Source organism: Cygnus atratus, chromosome 3, assembly GCF_013377495.2.
Source record: "Cygnus atratus isolate AKBS03 ecotype Queensland, Australia chromosome 3, CAtr_DNAZoo_HiC_assembly, whole genome shotgun sequence".
Taxonomy (NCBI): Eukaryota; Metazoa; Chordata; class Aves; order Anseriformes; family Anatidae; genus Cygnus; species Cygnus atratus.
Genome location: NC_066364.1, coordinates 6,823,671 through 6,842,312, shown reverse-complemented (window position 1 = coordinate 6,842,312; position 18,642 = coordinate 6,823,671). Strand labels below are relative to the sequence as shown.

Genomic DNA, 18,642 nt, shown 5'->3' with positions numbered 1-18,642 from the left:
AGTGCCCACAATAGCAGGACATTTGCTACAGTGAGTGGTACTTGGTCAGGTCTGGAGAGTCAGACCCTGCCCTACCACCCATACAGGGAGTCACTGTAGGAAAACTTACCCTAAATGCCAAAGAAGGGGTACATTTCTTCTATATGAGCCCTTTTATGTTCACTGTCTAAACGGGGCCCAATGAGTAGCCAGAGAAGGGAATGGCGAACCTTCAGAAGCAATGCATTTCTCTTTTTCTAAACATTTACATCATGAGGAAATAAACTTGCTCATTGGAGACATCACAGATGAGAAAAAATGCTTTGATTATGCATTTACCTTTCAGTTGTTTAAAATTAGGCAGCTGAATTCCACTACACATTCATTTAGAAAAAGAAAAGAAAAATCACATCAAATTTCCATAAGCATGGGAATATACTAAATCTGGAGATCATTACAGCAAAGACTCATGTCAGGTGAAGTGTTTCTGAATGACCAAGGGAATAATCTATATTTGCATTGACTTGAGAGGAAATTTCCCAGCATCTTTTCATGGGGAAATTTGAGGTTTCTTCCCAAGCTCATTGCAGCTTTGTTTCACAGCAAATCTCTGTCAAGATTTTGGAAAACTTTTATGGAAATTATTATTGGACAGTTGCAAAGGATCTAAAACATATTAATCTGAATAAGGAATTCACTGGACGATCCAGAATTAAATACCATCCTCCTGTAAAATACATTTCCAGATACTAGCAGTTTATTGCATAAGTGAGACAGAGATTTTGTAGTGTGCTCAGAAGACGAATATTGAGATTCTATCCTCTGGCAAGGCTTTGCCATGTGTTTACTCTTTGGCTTATTTTATCAGATTTTTCCCTAAATATTTATTTCTTTAAAATTCAAAGGTGTCTAAATTACCATAAAACCCCACAATCTGCAGCATTTTTCTTTTAAATTAAAAGGCCAGTCATTACCTTTTCTTCCACAACCAAAACATTTCCAAATAGATTATGCTAATATGAATTATAAAATCACTTTGCACTCCAGGAGATTTTGAAAATACTTTTTTTTTTTTTTTTAACATAAATTAAAGTAACTTTAAAATGTCTATGTGAGGAACAAGTTTCGATGTCTTGCAGGGAAACATCCCAGATATAAAGGCTATAAAGTTATTATTACTATTATTATATACAACGAATACACATTATTATAAGTGTATACTTATACACTGTAGCTGAATATTCTTCCTACTTGGTATCTTAAAGTCATTATTAACAATGGAACTGCATTAACATATAAATCTAGGAACATGTATAACTCAACTTTAAGCATTTTATGCAGGTATTTAAATCGGGATTTGAGAAATTATTGGCTTTAAGAGGATTAATACTCCCAAGAATTAGACCCTAAGACTGAAGAGACATCTAAGACCGAAATCAGCCTCTGGAGGAACCCCATTTTTCTCATCCACCTCAGCAGGCAGCCAGGTGGTCCCAGCATTTTTAACCAGGCAGGCTCTGTTAGGCAGTGTGAGTCAGGACTTCAGAGAATAACTTTTGACTTTTCATGCTTTGAGTCTTGTCCTGGTTGAAGAGACACATCCAAATCAGAAACTCTGCTTGAAGTTAATAGCAGCTGTGTACTCACACGAAAGGACAAATACTCAGCCATGAAATACAGCCACCTTGAGGATGAAATTATTCAGGTGTTGCAGAGCTGACACTGCCACTGAACTACAAGCTTTGAGCTCAAGAATTAAAGAAACCCTGAGCCAGCTGGCAGCAAGGAGGGAATTATTTTTTATTATTTTTTTCTCATTGAATTTTGCATAAACCTGGATTAGTTTTCCAGTTCAGTTTACCTCATTCCACAAAAATTGCTGCTCCGTGAGCTTGACGGGGATGAGGTGCAGACTCAGGAAGGAGAGGGAAGGGTCCCCTCTTTTGGCAGCATCACCAGGTTATACCATGAAATACAGCAACTAGAGAAACTCCAGCAAGAGAAGGGAAGAACTTTGGAGCATGGGCAGCTTCTCTAGTTGTGTATTTGTACAGCACCTTGCACAGCGGGGTCTTGGGCCATGCCAGAACCTCATGGTAACCAGTGACTATGGTCTGAACTGAGATCTCAGCATCCTCTGTACCTGTTGTGGTTCCTCTCTGGCCTCAGCAGTGCTAATGCTACATCAAGATGAATTGCTCCCAGCATGTGGAGCTTGATAACGGCAATTGTTACCAGCTCCTGCAATCTCTAGATGAAGGTTTGGGGCTGATGCAAAACGTTCAGGTTGTTGCACACTGTTGTTTAACACTTGCTTATAGTTGCAAATGTGCTCTGTGCTGTCTGAGACAGCATAAGAAGCACCCTCTCCCACAGTGAATGGTTGAAAAAATAAATAAATGCTGGGCCTGTAATGTCACCAGTCTTCCCATGGTAGACCTTTGCAGTGATGGGAGGCAATGAGAAGCCCAAAGTGAAGAAGATAACAGGAACTTTTAAAATCTTTTTGTTTATTTATTTATTTATTAGATTGTAATAATAATTAAAGAAAACATTTTAGAGAATCACTGAATACTACCTTCAAGTTTATGGGCTACTATGAAAAAAATATCAAGAAGGCCATGCTTTACAAGGAGATCTCAAGAAGTATTTTGCAAATAGAAAACTACCTGCTTATATTCATATGTGGGAGTGAAAACTCTCCTTGAATATTTTGAATCCAAAATACCTTAGGTGGGAGTCAGCTATCTCTTATGCAGATCCAGAATCACAGCAAAAGTTATATTTTAGTGCATGAATACCGGTGTACTTAAATGCCTCCTTCCCACCATCCCCTTCCAGATTCAGGACCAACCTTAGGAAATAAAAAAACTCAAAAACATCTGAAACTTGACTTTTTTTGGCTCTCTCCATCTATCAAATGGCCAAGCTCATTAACAAACAGTGTGTGCTGGAGGGGAGGAGGGGGTGCTTTAGAGTAGAGAAAAGGCTTCACAATGCCAAGTTTGAGATTTATTTTTTTTTTTTTTAAGAGAGAAAGAGAGCGAGGAAAAAAAAAGATTAATTCTCTCATAAGAAATAAGAAATTTTCAGCAAGAAGCATAAAGTGTTCTTAAGTGTAGCTGCTTTCTACAGTATCTTGTTATACCTTATGGAGTGCTGCATGAATGGAGCTCTCCTGAGCAAGACCTGGGGTGAGAACAAGCAGCACCCTGCATTCAAAGCCTGGGCTTAGCTAAGCCTGCAAACTGCTTAGCTGGAAGTTAACCTCAAAACCACCCTAGCCCCAAAATCTTGCCACATCACGCTTGGCTCTGTGATTTCCAGCATTTCTTTTTTCCTCGTCTTTGATAAAACATTATTGCAGCCTTTCAGTACTTTGGCTGCTGGTCCCCTGAGAAACTGAGAAGAGCAGAGACAAGAGAAAAATAAAGAGATGTTTGCCAACATAAAACATATTTTTTTTAAAAAAAGGCACTCTTTTCTGTGTCATTATTGAAACTTCAGATTGTAAGAGCTTAAGTGATTCCTGTGGATCTGCTATACTCCTCATTTCTTATTCTCTGCTGTTTATTATTTAACATTTCCATCATATGAAGTAATAACAAAGGCAAGTCCAATTCCTTTTGCTTCTTGTCAGGTTCTCTTCCCAATTCTTGTGTGCTTTGGACAAAACAATGTAGAAAAAACAATTAAAAGAGGTACACAGTGGGATGCACACAAAGCCAGAAGGTTTACAAACCTGTCAGCAAAAACCTGTGACCCATTTTAGGGACAGTTTTTGTCCCCTCAGAAACCCTTCAGCTTGGCTATGTGAGTGCATGAAGTTTTACTGTTTTGTTCCTTTTTTCTTTTGTTGATATAGAAAGACAGAAAGAAGGCAGGAAAGGGGGTTTTATTGATTTTTGGTGTTTTCTATTGTCTTTTTTTTTTTTTTACTTTAGGAATTAGATTCTTGTTTAGCTTGTAACTGCATGGACTTCAGGGAAGCTTTAAGATTAAGCCAATACCAGATATAGAAAAAAAAATCTGTTGTAATATTGTCCTATTTACACCCACGTGGAGAAAGCCATGGCAGTCTTGAAATAATAAAATGCTTTTGGATGTCACTGGGGGCAAGACAGCTTTGATTCATTAACCTTGCTTATACTTTTCTGCCAATTTCATTCAAATCCCTGCATCTGGGAGAAAGATTTATTTGTTAAAAATTGGACAGGTGTGTTCTTTCTCCCTCTTTCCAGCAGCTCATTTCAGTCTTTCTTTTGTTAAAGAGCAGGAAGGCCCACAATACCTACAGAACCCCCCAAAGCATTTTCCAGCTGTATTGTGGAACAAACTATCTTGGTGTGTCATGCCTTAGACATGAAAACTGGACTACATGGACCATTGGTCTGCATCAAAAAAAACATATATTTGTTTTATACTAACTATAATTTTCTTGCCTTCCTTTGAACATTTTTTAGCATTGAGTTTGAGCTGTATATGAAATTGGAATTAATATGAACTGTTCTTTAATATAAAATATCCATGCTCTAGATTCCGAGACCTTGCCAAATATGAAAGTTGGCAAATGTGTTCTTCCTTGACATGCCTGCACATGTAAGTGTGATGGGTTAATGGTCTATACCCAAACACTGCTGTTTTGCACGTCTCCCTTGAGCCAGTGTTCCCTCCTTAGAAATTCATTCCAACTTTTCTCCTTGGCACAAAGAAAATCCTTGGGGATGAACAATAGCTGTGCACAAGACAAGGGAGAAAAGCTCAACTCTTCAAATTGGACCTGAATAGCTGAATTCATGGCTTAGCACCTGCCAGAGGCATAGAAATGGTCCCAGTTTGCACAGCCGGAGGGCCACAACTGTACCATCCAATGCAGAACTCCTAAAGCCATGTGGCATCTCATTTTGTAAGTCAGTCATAAAGCAGGATTTGAAAATATGAAAAATATGAACTCTGTCCAGCTTGTTGATGTGAGGAAGCATGGGGATTCTGGGGTAGAAAAACAGTTTGGGGGCAAATCGCTGCACCTTAATATGAAGTTCCTGGTTTGTTGCCCTCCATCACACTGCTATCGAGCTGGGCTGAAAATAGGGCAGATGGGAGAATATGTCCCTGCTCAAAAATTTCCAGTAATCAGGCCATGGCTCCTGTGCACAGCAAAGGTAGAACACTCATCTGCAGTCACAGTCCCAGCTGCTTTCCAGACCAGAGGCAGTGCCGGAGTTATTCGTGCCACCCCATCCCTCTCCCACACTGCACACCCTTTGCATGTCAACCTGTTCCAGAACAGTGGTGAGACCCTCAGAAATGGGGATGGGGCTTGAAACACCCCTCAGAGGTCCACACATATGTCTAGGGTGACATGGTGCAGCTGCACAGGGCTTGCAAACTCCCATTGCTTGGGAGCAGGCATGGTGTGAAGCATGACCTGGGGGAACAGCATGGGGCTGGGACAGGGGAGGGTCAGTCTGGGTGTTAGGGAAAGGTTCTGCACCCAGAAAGTGGTCAGGCACTGGGACAGGCTCCCCAGGGCAGTGGTCATGGCACCAAGCTGCCAAGAAGCATTTGGACAACGCTCTCAGACACAGGGTCTGGTTTTGGGTGGTCCTGTGCACAGCCAGGAGTTGGACTCCGTGATCCTTGTGGGTCCCTTCCAACCAAGGATATTTTATGATTCTATAATTTTGGGGGTGGAAACACTTGAAACTTTTTATTCTGTGGGGTTGAGCTTAGGGTAGCTGAAGCTGGCCGGGAGCACTCTCCTCTCTGCTCAGAACCCCGGGGGAGGTGGGAAGGATCGAGGCGATGCGGGGAGGTGGTGGCAGCCCGCATTGCTGCTCCCAGGCAGGGCTGCGCTGAGCAGCTGCCAGTGGCACAGCATGGTTAGGCTGCTCGGCTGCTCACAGGATGCAACTGCTGCCTTCATTACCTCTCACGCTGTATTTTCTCCTTCCAGGCTCTTTAAGGAGTCCTGCTCTACAGTCCCACTTTTATTTTGCATTCGCTACAAAGCCTACTTTTTTTTTTTTTTTTTTTTTTTTTGTATCATTTAGCCACTTTCTTCCTATGTACCCTACAAAGCACACTCCCCAGTCAGGTTGTCCATAACCATCCCTTGGACATGAATCCATTCATGGGTGGGCTGGGGAAACTGCTATTCTGTGTTGATTATTTTTGCTGTCATCCTTCATCTTGGGGTATTTAGGAGCCAGGGTACTGGGATGCAACCCGACTCTTTGCTCTGTGCAAACAGAAAATCTCCACTCACAGGAAAAAGCTGTGAAAAGCAGAGTGCTGAGCTCAAGGTGACTGCGTTCAAGGCTTTCCATCCTGGACAGGACAGAGCACAAGCTCAGAGGACAACAGAGCAGTGGGGAGGGAGCTGTGGCTCTGTGCCTGCTGGAAACAAGAGGACAGCAGTATTTTAAGACTGACTTGCTAGATTTACACACCCAGGCTTAGGCACAATTTGAGAGGTCCTGCCAACACGAATTCCCTGGGGAGGGCAAACCAGTGTCACCGACAGCCAGTTGTGCTGAGCCAGCCACTGCATGGCTCTTCCTCTCCTGTCAAGTAAACCACGTCACCAGTCCCCAGGCTGGGCACCCAAAGCCATCTGTGCCCTTTATCCATCTTACATCCATCCCACAGGGCTGGGGTGCACCCACCTCCCGCTGCCTGCACTGTCAGTGTCAAAGCTATTTCCCTGCTGTGCCTGAAGTCCTGCTGCTGGTGGAGGGAGTATTAAAGGGCAGATAGATCAGCTGTGCCCCAGAATTACTTCCAAGTGCTTGCAGTCCTTTCTGTGCTGCCTGTAACCCCTATCCTCCAGCAATTCCCTTCCCCACACCGGGGAGGTGTGTAGTCACAGCCAACATGGGCACTACCCAGCACCTTCAAGGACACCACTGTGTCTTTGGTGCAGGTTAGGCCAACCAGGGGCAAAGCTGTTCTGGGATTGAGCTGAGCAATAAATCCATCCCTCTTTTCCCAGAGGAACTGGTCTGGGCTCTGAGATGGACAAAGCAAGAGTTTGACCGTGATAGTGAAGGAGTCAGTTGAGCAAGGAACAGCTTGAAGATAGGACAAAGAATACAGGGACTTGAAAAGCACGTGAAGGTGAGATACAGCCTAGGAGGGAAGGTTGGGTGCAGAGTGAGTTGGTCACTGAGAGCACTTATCTTGTATTTTCTTTCCTGAAGGATGTGCATGGGAAGCAGAAGGAGAAAGGACACCCTTTTAAGGTTTCCCTCCAGCCTGCCCCTTTCAAAAGGTTTCACTTGACAGAGCTGCCTAGTTTAAAAACCCAGTGGTGATACCAGACGAACAAAGTGGGGAAGACCACTCAGAAATGCTGCATGTCCAGCACCTGGAGTATTGAATCTCTTCTGCAGAGAAGAGCTCTCTAATAGCAATCACACTTTGCTATTGCACTCTTATGAATTCCTCCATAATTTGGTTTACTTGGAAGGAATGGATCTGGGCTAGGAACGATTTGCATTCTCTATTATTAATCCTAGGATATATAAATCTCTTGAAATATTTTTCTCCTGTTCTTGTCTCTTTTCAAATTATCTGAATGAAAACTAGAAAACCCAAAACAGCAAGAGAAAGGAACACGAGCCCAGACTCATCAGAAAGAAATGCAGACATTTCTGGTTGTCTTTTGGGAGTTCTGGATACACACGTCCTGCACTTAAAAATCACTCTAGTGGTCCTTAATATGTCTAGTAGGGTGTTCAAGCTCTGTATATTTGTTAACCTGTGGGACATGCCAGTGAAGGGGCCAAAAATCCAGGGATGGCAACTCTGGCAGCTAGCTTTGTTCTTCCATCCTTCACTGGAGGTGGGTTAATCTCTCCTGACTTCTTAGGCTGATAAACTTTAGGATCAAGTCTAAGTAGTCTTGTGGCTGTGCTGTAAATAGAGAGAGACCTGCATAGGGCAAGTCTGTTTTCAGCTCATACCTTAGGTTGGGGCAGATCATCCTCTGGACATGCCTGCCTCTTCCCAATGCTTATAAAATTCATCTAGTTGAGTAGCTGGTGAGCTGAATATCACCATTGCCAAATAGCTGGAAATAACTTAATTGCTCTTTATTGCAGCAGAGACCTAGAGTACTATTTCCTAGACAGCTTCTCATGACCATTTTCATACATTTTATTTTTTGTTGAGTGAACATGGCCATTGCTGCATTCCTGTTCCCAGTCAGCTGAGGTGCAAATTTACCTTGAATGTGTTGCCCTTGGGGATCACTTGTTCTGAACTGTTTACCCATAGTTGAGCAGTTCAGAAGAGCTGTAGATTTTCCTGAAGCGTGCAGGGACAAGCACAGCAAGCAGACTGGTGGGTGTGTAAGAGCACCACCACAGCAATGAGGGCAGGCAAACTGTTCTGCAGGCATAGATCAGCATTACATGTGACTGTTTCAAAGGGATGCTTCAGGATTTGTTGGTAATTGGTGGCTTTGCAGTTGGGATCAACTGGTGTAAAGTCCTCATGGATAACTATGTTAGGGGCAGGGACAGAGAAATCTATTTGATGAAGGAGAAGAACTCCCTCCAAAGTTTTACTTTAAGTCTAGAAGGAGGCAAGAGCAACCCAATATGTTAAACCTTAACCAATGTTACAAAGAAAGAAGTATGGTTTTTTTTGTTTGTTTTGTTTTTACCTTGAAAACCTCAGGTGAACTAAAGCAACAAAATTCATCCTAATCTGTGTGGATTTTAGTGTAATACTTTCTATGACCTGTATTTGGTAGAATAGGAATGTCCTTATCAAGGCAAGAAACGGTTGCATTGATTTCATTGAGATGTTTATCACACAGTATATTTCAAAAGACATCCCTGATTGCCCTCTGCTGAACATTTTTTAGCTTTTAAGATAAAATAGAGTTTAACTAGGATTTCATGCTTTGTCTGCACATTGCTATAGAATTGTAGAACCATTTTGGTTGAAAAAGACCTTTAAGATCATCAAGTCCAACCATCAACCCAACACAACCAAGTCTACCAATAAACCATGTCCCTTAGTACCATGCCCACTATGATATAGATTGATAATTATCTATCACTCCAGCTGATAAGAGGTACCAGTTAAATAAAAATAAAGACAAATTGGACGACAAAGACCCTGCAAAGGTGCTTAGAATGGGAGTGGTATAGCAGTAGGATGCAAAAACTAGGAGTCGGCGAAAAAGGTCCCAGTGTAATTTAGTAGTAAGGGAGCATTGCTGGTACCCCTTAGGGCTAAATGCACAGAGGATCTGTGACTACATTAGCACCAGTAAAAGATATTTAGCTCAGTAGTAGCAGCTGGTTTCAGCCTGCGATGTCCAGTCAGATGGCTTTGTGGTATCTAGGAAAAGAGAGAGGAGTGAGCAAAAAATAATGCAACAGTCTCCACTGAAGCAAAGATTTTTTACTTGGTCCCTGTTTAAAATCAAATATTACATGCCCCAGCAAGTAATTTTTATTTCATACTATTTTTAAACATTCTCTGGAAAGAATTGGCTGCCATCAGAATGGACAATGGGCCTTTTTGTACCCTAGTAGAACAGAGACTAAGAAGATTTGATTAGACAGACAGACAGACAGAAAGAAAGAAAGAAAGAAAGAAAGAAAGAAAAAGAAAAACACAGAGTTACAGTCTAGGAATCTGAAATTCAGTCTCCAGCCATGCTTGTAACCTTGCAAAAGAGTTATCATCTTCTGTTGTGGATGCCTTGGAAAAACATGGGTGTTAAAGGGTGCACAGCCAATAAGTATTGTTAACACTCTATTTTGGTGGTCTGCTTTTCTTTGTATAAGATCAGAGAGTAGCAACATCTGCAGGTAAATCACATAAGGAATCAGTAGTCTGAAACACAAAGCTATTGTTATGAAATTAAAACCAGCATCACGTAGACATATACCATGAAGAAGATGCCAATTAATGGCAAAAAGTGTTTTTATTGTTGTTGTTTTTGTTTGTTTGTCTATTTGTTTTTCACTGAGGAACTAGGCAGAATGAAGAATCCTGTTCAATTGCTCTTTGGTCTTCAGGCCTCATCTATAGAGGTCACTGTGGCCTCATTTTGTTTCCCAAGCCTTAGGCCCAGTCCACAAGCTTAGCAATTCATGTCTCCTTCAAGGTTGTCCTGGAGGACAACTGAGAATTTGGGCTGCTGAATAACTCCCCTAAGTGCCTACAAGTCATAAAGGGCTAGTTAGGTTCCCGGATTGGAGGCCGCTAGGAAATGGTGAAGGTTAAGGTGGCTATCCTGGGTCTTCATTTTTCTACACTTCAGTCCACATCCGTAAAATGGGATGAATGGCAATAATTTTTCACATCTTTTGTTCTTTCTGAGGTTGTAACCACTGATGTGTTAGCCCTGCCTAGGACCTTTCTCTCTCTTGGAGCATTTGGCAAAGCCAACATGTGAGCTATATTAGAAAAGTTCCCCATTTTCCCAAATGCCACGGTGGCAGATTTATATTTACATGCTATAAAAGCATCAAAGGCAAAACACTTTCACAGCTAGAAAGCCTTTGGAAGGAAGGGGACGAACAAAACAACCTCAAAGAAATTCACCATCTGTGATTTCCTTGATTTCCTCTGAAAGGTCTCTCTCTATTTCGCTGACATACAAGCTGGGTGTCCTATTGTACATCAGTGTAACAAATTGCCGTTATCTTCCGTTTCATGGGAGATACGGCAGAACATGATTTATTTGTGCCTGCTCTGCTGCCTCTTTTGAAATGTTGCCGTTGTTCGGTGCACTTTTCACAGAGGGGAAAGCAGATGGTCATCGCAAAGTTTCCCGTAACCTTATGGTGCATGCTGCACAGTGAATCAATGAAATCTGAATTACAGTCCATTGTCTGAGATGGGAGCTGTGCTGCTAAGGTATCCTGCAGTGACTGAAAATGTTTGAATGTCAATACTGCATATATGCTGAGGAAATATGACATTTCTTCCTAAAATTTCAAAGTGGTGCCAAGGGGGATTTTTAACTGCAGAGTTGCATACGATTTGAGCAGGCACTGCATTGCTGAAGATTTAATTACCAGCTTAGAAACATACCTTTTGTGAGTGTATGAGTATTAGATATGAACCTCCTTAGGAAAAAAAAAAAAAAAAGTGGAAATACTGAATCAAAATGGGCTTCTAACATGAAATGCCAGGGAGAAGGATTTTTGGAGTCCAAACAGCACCCGCTGCCCCTCTGTGCTAGCTGTTTCTGCTTATATGACATTTGTAATGAGTCTTCAGGTGATTTGAGAAGCTGGCATTAGACTGCAAATCACCTTTTGTGTCAGCTAGTGCCAGGATACCTCGCCAGAAGCCATTATTTCAATGGGAAATAACAACTGGGAATAGGGAAAAAATGAACTTCTGAAAAGCACTTTGTCACATTCCCTGGGCAAATGCTGGAAACAGTATGAGCTGTTGCCATGAAAGCAAGTGTAGTGAGAAATTTCTCAGTGGGAGGATTGCCTCCTTTGCATACCAAGAAACAAGACAAGGTGAGTATATAAAACATTTTCAGCACTGTCTCTCAATTTCTGATATTTATTTGCTGTATGAGCAGATGTCCCAGAAGACATTTATGTTTCATAAAGCCTGGTATCTTGCTTCGTTCATTTTTCCACAGGATGGGAATCATGAGGAACAGCAGGAGTAACCTCCTGCACAAGTCTGGCAAATTCAGGTAGCAACCTTAGTGCAGCACAGGTGTTTCTAGAAATGGTTAATGTTTGGCATTATAGATGATAAAAGCACCTTCCCAAATGCTTCTGGCTTTTTTCAGATGACGGCTCCATGTGTGTGTAGGGCAGAGCATCTCCCAGATTTAAGCTGTCGGTCAGCTCATTCCTATAGCACATCTAGGCAAAGAGTATTATCTCATGTGACCTCACTGCTGCAAGATGTTTTATATATTAAATGGCTTGAGAATTTTATGTTTTCATTAAATACAAAAGGAAAGAAATCTGAGAACTTTTAATCCCATTTACAGAAAAAAAAAAAAGTGAAATGTTGTTGTTTGGTGTTCTGCAGACATTTAATCCCTCATTTTAGAGTTATTTTGTTCAAAGAGATTACTTGTGCTAGGACATTTTTATCCAATCTACTGAGTCTTCTTCCTTAGTTTGCAACAGGGTTTTGAACTTCTAAATCCACACAAGCTCACCCTGATGTGAAAGGGGCAGATCACGGTTATTCTAGAGAACTAGAATAACCCGTGGCTTAAAAGTTTTATTAATTGTTCCTAAATAAATAAATAAATAAATAACAAAAAAATCAAAGAGACAAAAAAAAAAACACTAAGCAAGCAAACAACCAACAACAACCATCTAAATGTGAGCAGATAACTCTACTAAAATAAAAAAAAATAAAAAAAATGGAGGGGGGACAGGGGAAGCAGCTGATTCTGAGTGTACCTGGTGTCTCCTTTACTTGTTTTTGTGGAATCTTTATGTCCTAGCATATACTGAAATAAGAGAGACCGGGTAAGGTTTATGTTCTTGAAATATACATATATAATCGTAGCTAAATCAAGGGCTAAGGTATATTCTTATTTCTGTGCCATCAAATCCATGAAATCTCAAATAAGCAATTGAAAGAGTCTGAATTGATTTATATTGTTCTAGAGCAAGAGTAGCTATTAAACTTTGCAGATCTACCTACATTAAAGTACTCTTTGTACTGAGGATCCAGAACCCCATTATTCTGTACATTTCCAACTCTTTAAATCCATTTCCCAAGTGTCAGAAAATTGCAAATCTTCCAGCTTCCAACTTTTCATACTTCAGTAATTGGAGATTTATTGTTGTCTGTCAAGTTAAAATGTGGAAAAGTGCTCTTCTCCCCTTGCATGAGGAGCTTGCATGCAACATTTCTGTCCCTGAACATCTGGGACTGCAGTGAGTATCTGGGCAGTCCCTGAGCTGCAGCACAGAAATGCAAATGAATCTATAACGAATAAGGAACAGAGAGGTGTGGCAGGGACCAGGGATGTGACCCAAAGCCCACTGAAGTGAACAGCACGACTCCTCTTGACTGCAGTGGCCTTTGAGTCAAGCTCTCAGCCCGTCTGTGAAAGAAGGGCAGATTCAATTGGTATCGCTGTGACACATCTTACGGAGGATAACCACATGCTCATCTTTTTACTTTCCCTCCCAGGATGGAAGGAGCAGTTTTATTGGCCACCAGCTCGGAGGGGTCATGGAAGTGCCCAACAGCAAGGACCAGAGAGTCAAATCAGCCAGAGCCATCCAAATCACTTACTACCTCCAAACGTATGGCTCTGTCACCCAGGACCTCATTGGGGAGAAGTGGGAGAGTGAATTCTGTAAACTGATGCACAAGATGCAGCTGGATCACCAAGATCTGCAGCTCTACTCACTAGCGTCCTTCAGCCTCTGGAAGGACTTCCACCAGACCAGTCTCTTGGCCAGGGGCAAGATTTTGGTGAGCCTGATGCTGATCCTCCTGACTGCTACCCTCTCGAGCTCCATGAAGGACTGCCTGCGTAGCAAACCTTTCCTGGGACTCTTGGGAGTACTCACTATCTGTATTTCCAGTGTCACTGCGGCAGGGATATTTTTCATTACTGATGGAAAATATAATTCTACTCTGTTGGGAATCCCTTTCTTCGCTATGGGTAATTATTTATCTTCATAATAATAGGATTAACAGAGCTTAATGACAGGATTGTAAATTACATCCTAGTTTATAAAATGCAGATTTTACCTTGAGTGAAAGTCTAAGTTGTTTTCATCTTGTTAAATTGATCTGTGCCTTGCCAAAAAAAAAAAAAAAAGAAAAAAAAAAAGGAAAACAAAACAAAGCAGTAGCAACAATAAAGAGCAAATGATGTTGCTGGAATCTCGGCCAATATGAGAGGGGGGCAGTTTTATTGATCTCTGTTACAAAACAAAGGAGAAATTGCTATTGAAAACTAGTCAGCTCAGCACAGAAAATGGATACGTGTTGACCTGACTTGGATGGGAAGCCAGCCAAAAGAGTGAGTTAAAATAGGAGGAGAACGTGGAAGGAAAGATTTTAGTGGCCTTCCTAAGGAGGGCTTCTCTTCCAGCTCTGTCTGAGGGGCAGAGGGGAATGGGTTGGTGTAAGAATAAGATTGATGGACTTTATCGCAGAGAGGAGATTACAGCTGTGGCGTTTGCCAGGCTGTAAGCAAAGGGGCTGTCAGTATCTGTAGTACATAATCCCTCGGTTTGTGAAGTCCAAGATCAGCTGCAGAGATTTCCTTTGTGTTGCACCCTGGCAGGGGAAGGTGCAGCCAACAAATGGACATAAAAACAGTTCTTTTAGCTGAATTGTTTTCATTATTTCCACACTCATTCTGTTCCAGCACATCTATCTCATCTGTGTATTTAATTAGTTTGTTAGGAAGGTATGCTGGAAAGGAAGAGGGAAACATGTCCAAAATGGCTTGCTGAGGCAGTGGTGTTTGGTGCCACCACATTTACATCTGCCAGAGGTTTGTCATATCGTTAGTGTGAACCCCACTTATGACTCTATGCAAAGTCTCAACAGAGGCAGCCCAGACCCCCAAACCTTCATGCTCACTTTCTGAGGTCAGAAAACCTTATCTGTGGAAATCTCTCTGCATCTTTACAGTTAATTTCTTAAACTTCATGCTTGCAGTACTCAAGCTTAGCCCTCTGCTGCACTAAGAGATAACTAAGTATGCAAAGGCACAAGGTAGAGTTAAGATTTGGAGCAGGTCTTATATTTTTCTTTAAAAACTCACCCCATCAAAAAACAAGTTTTACTTGCTCTTCCTCTCAAGAAAAGTCCCACAGGCATATGCATCTTCCAGCCCTCTGCATTCTATTTCATCTGTCCCCTGCCCACGCGTTCATGTCCCTAATCAAGGAGGCAGGCTGCTTCCTTCTTGGTCTTGCACCCACCATCAGCAGCTGGCCAGGGTAGGAAGGAGTGGATTGGAGTGGATGGTCAGGAATCCAGCTGCAAAAGGGAAAAGTGAGGTTAAAAAAAAAAAAAAAGGATTTGCAAAATTGGTTCAGCTTCATTAATGCAGATAAACAAAGCCATCCCAAAGTCTCTAATTCAATCACCAGCACTGTTAAATCCTGACAATGACCCCAGAAAGTTTGATCTGTGCCAATTTTCACTCTTCTATGCATATCCTATGCATGTTTTGGTGGCTTGCTGAAATGGTGTGAATATGGATGCAGAATTTGTATTGGGGAAAAATAGAATTTAGCTGTATGGTCCAGGATTGGACCATTCCTATTAGCTCCAGGATGAGAGAAGAGGACCTGAAACTGCTTTGTTTGAGGGATCTATGTAACAGGATGGAGAAAAGATGAACAGTATCAAAGGGAAGACTCATGCTTGTTATCGGTTTATGGCAACCTTTTTGTTGGGTGTCAGGAGATGTGTATCAACTAAATGGCACTGCCTTGCTTTGTGCAGCAAGCCGAAGTGGAGGCCAAAATATATATATATATATATATATATATATATATATATATATATATATATATAAACAACTTGAAGTGGTAAAAAGCAACTTCCATTAATTGTTTATTTCTCTGCTGGCATCCTTTTTCAGACAGCTGTGGAGATCAGGGAACATGCTCTTTGCTTGACAGATCCCCGAGTTGCCACTCCCAAGGAACAGCAAACACTATCTGTAGAAACTCATCTTCAGGCTGACCTGAAAAACATCAGCATCCATACATCCCAAGAGCATCAATTGTAATAACAGTACATTGTGCTTAATTCATACATATGCTGCAGCCTCAGGATTAGACAAGGGTAGGAGTTTCTGAAAGCAGAGTGGCTCAGTTTCCCATTTAGAATGGTGGAAATTTAAGAGTTCACTGTCTAAGGAAAAGTAATATTTATAACTTTCTGTTGTGCTTTGCGCTGTCACTTTTGTCACAGCCACTGCCAAGAGCAAAAGAACAACCACCAAAAAAAACTAAACTCTCTTGAAATGAAACATTTCCAAGGATTGCTTCTGTAACATTATATTGAATAAATTTCATGTTGAGAAAGAATACACTTAAGTAACCTTTTACAAAAATTTCATTCAGGAATCCCAAAGTGAATTGGAAATATATTAGAGAAGAGATGTTAAAAACAGTTTTTGGAAAATATTAGGGAACAGTTTTTCGGTTTGATCAAGTAAAAGATGTGAAGCATGACTTTCCAAAGTCCTACAGGGTTGCTCCTGTGAAGAGCCCAATGCCTTTAGTGCCTTGAATGGTGTGCCAGCTAATGACATCTTGCACTGCCCATGATATGCCCAGGGCTTCACAGAACTGGGATCTTCACAGGGCAGAGATTTCTATTGAACCTTGTTTACTGTGAAGTGATCCAATCATTAGAATAGATCCATTGAAGACCCCAAGGCTATTAATTCTGTAGGGCAATGCGTAACAATGGCCCATGTTGTACCAGTGTCTCTTGCTGATAGAAGAAACGAATAATGCATCAAATAATAATTCTGTGAACGTAAATAAAAAGTTTGCAAAACAAAGTTTCCCAGAATTAAAAATACAGATTTACAAGTCAGACTTTCAAAGTCAAGCTACTTAAATTGAAGAAGCAGAAGCAGAAGCAGCAGAAGCAGCAGCAGAAGCAGAAGAAGCAGAAGCAGAAACAGAAGGAAAAGAAGCAGAAGAAGCAGAAGCAGCAGAAGCAGAAGCAGAAGCAGAAGCAGAAGCAGAAGCAGAAGAGGAAGAAGAAGAAGAATGAAGGGATGAAAGACAGGGACTCCTGATGGCTCTTGAACAGGAGACATTTATTGCCCTTTTTCACTACTACATATACTTTCCCCATAGTCCCACGCGCTGTCCACGCGCCCGAATCTGCCATATAATTGGTTAGAGACCCTCAGTCACGCGCCTCGAGCCAGCCAGCAATAGGCCACTGCCCAAAGCTCATCTTTAACACTGTAGCCAATTTACTTTATCTCAACCTTGCTCAAGTTTTTGTTTCTACCGCTTGTTTCCTCATTATCTCTAATTCAGAGACGTGTGAAACAGCGCGAAGCTACCTGCGAATTCCTTTCCCGAAGAAGAAGAAGAAGAAGAAGAAGAAGAAGAAGAAGAAGAAGAAGAAGAAGAAGGAGAAGGAGAAGGAGAAGAAGAAGAGGAGGAACAAAATAAAATCAGGCATTTACATGGGTAAAACCACTAAGTGCCTGGCAGTGCATTGCTACCCAAAATACATGAGCAACATGAATTCTGGCAGCTTTGGAATGATTCAACCTGACATTTGCAAAATCTTAATTTAAAGAATATTCAGATATTTATTTTTTATTCACTTTATTCAGAAATACACTGTTTCTTCTGACATCCTAAAGGACTAATTTTAATGAAATTCTGTGTTGTTCATCTGCACTTGTTCTTTTCTTGCAGAGCAAGATGCTGTCATACAAATGACAGGAATAGAATCATAGAATCATCTAGGTTGGAAAGGATCTTCAAGATCATGAAGCCCAACCATCACCCTGACCTACTTAGTCCCATCAGTAAACTACATCCCTTAGTGCCATGTCTACACGTCACTAATACCTCCATGGATGGGGACTCCACCAATTCCCTGAACAGCCCATTCCAATGTTTGACCACCCTCTCCATGAAGAAATTCTTCCTTACATCCAGTCTAAACCTCCCATGGCACAACCTGAGACCATTTCCTCATGACCTATCATTTGTCACGTGAGAATAATGCCTGGCCTTCTACAAATATTTAGGTCCATAATTTCTATCCTAGTGCAGAACTTTTGTGTGTTTCAGCAAGTGATAGAAGACTGTATAAAAGTGAAATATTTAATATTTTTTTATAAATTTAAACTGAATTACCGACACATTAATTATTTACAGCAATCCTACCTCTAAGAGAATGGTCTGCTAGGATAAAGCATGTCTCTGAATATTAGCGGAAGAGCATTAGCTCAGGCTGGCTTTTCTTTATTCTTCAGACAGAGAATCTTCAGCCTTAATAAGGCAAGAGGACAGTGGCAGAGAACCCTACTTGCTCTGAGTCCCTTTTCCTAAAACCCTGGTCTTCTCAACTGCCTCAGGAAATCTGCTTTCCCCAATACAGTATCTACTCTGCTTTGTTCGAGTCATGAGGAGAAACTCTTAAGAAAGACCCTATGCAGCTACTGCTCTGAGTGCTAGAATATCCTTCAAACAGGTGCTCACTTTTAGCTCCTTATACTCCAGTCAAATGTCTAAATATAATAAGGTAGTGAAGAGGTATTTCTCTGGCTTCAGGGCTTGCTCCTTTAGGAACTAACTGGACTTAGGTGCTTTTTTTTTTATTTGTTTTCTATCTTTTTTGTTTGTTTTTAAGTCTTTTTTCATTAATTGCTATGTGAAATCAGAATATGGGACAGTTTGGCCTTGCATCTAACAATGATTTATCTTCTAGGACAAATACAAACTGATATTTCTTCTGCAAGCTTGACACTAGCAGATCTATCATCACTGGAGACTTTTAGGAGACAAAGAGTCTCTGGGTTCTGGATTAGTTCTAGGCCTGAGAAATGTACCTAGTTAGATATTACATCTGCCTTTTTTTGTTTGGATTCACAACACAATTTCAAATAGATGTTACGTACGTGATATAATTATGGTTCCCCATGTCTAATCATCACTAATTAATATA

The 18,642-nt window shown here is 41.2% G+C and overlaps 1 protein-coding gene across 2 annotated transcripts in view; it reads left to right on the top strand.

Annotated features, from left to right (window-relative positions):
* Positions 1 to 18,642, top strand: part of PTCHD4 (patched domain containing 4) — an 89,294-nt gene that overhangs the window by 12,920 nt on the left and 57,732 nt on the right. For both annotated transcript variants that reach the window (XM_035560130.1, XM_035560129.1), the window contains exon 2: positions 13,144 to 13,624. In XM_035560130.1, coding sequence (XP_035416023.1) covers positions 13,144 to 13,624 — 481 coding nt within the window. The remainder of the gene's footprint in view (positions 1 to 13,143; positions 13,625 to 18,642) is intronic.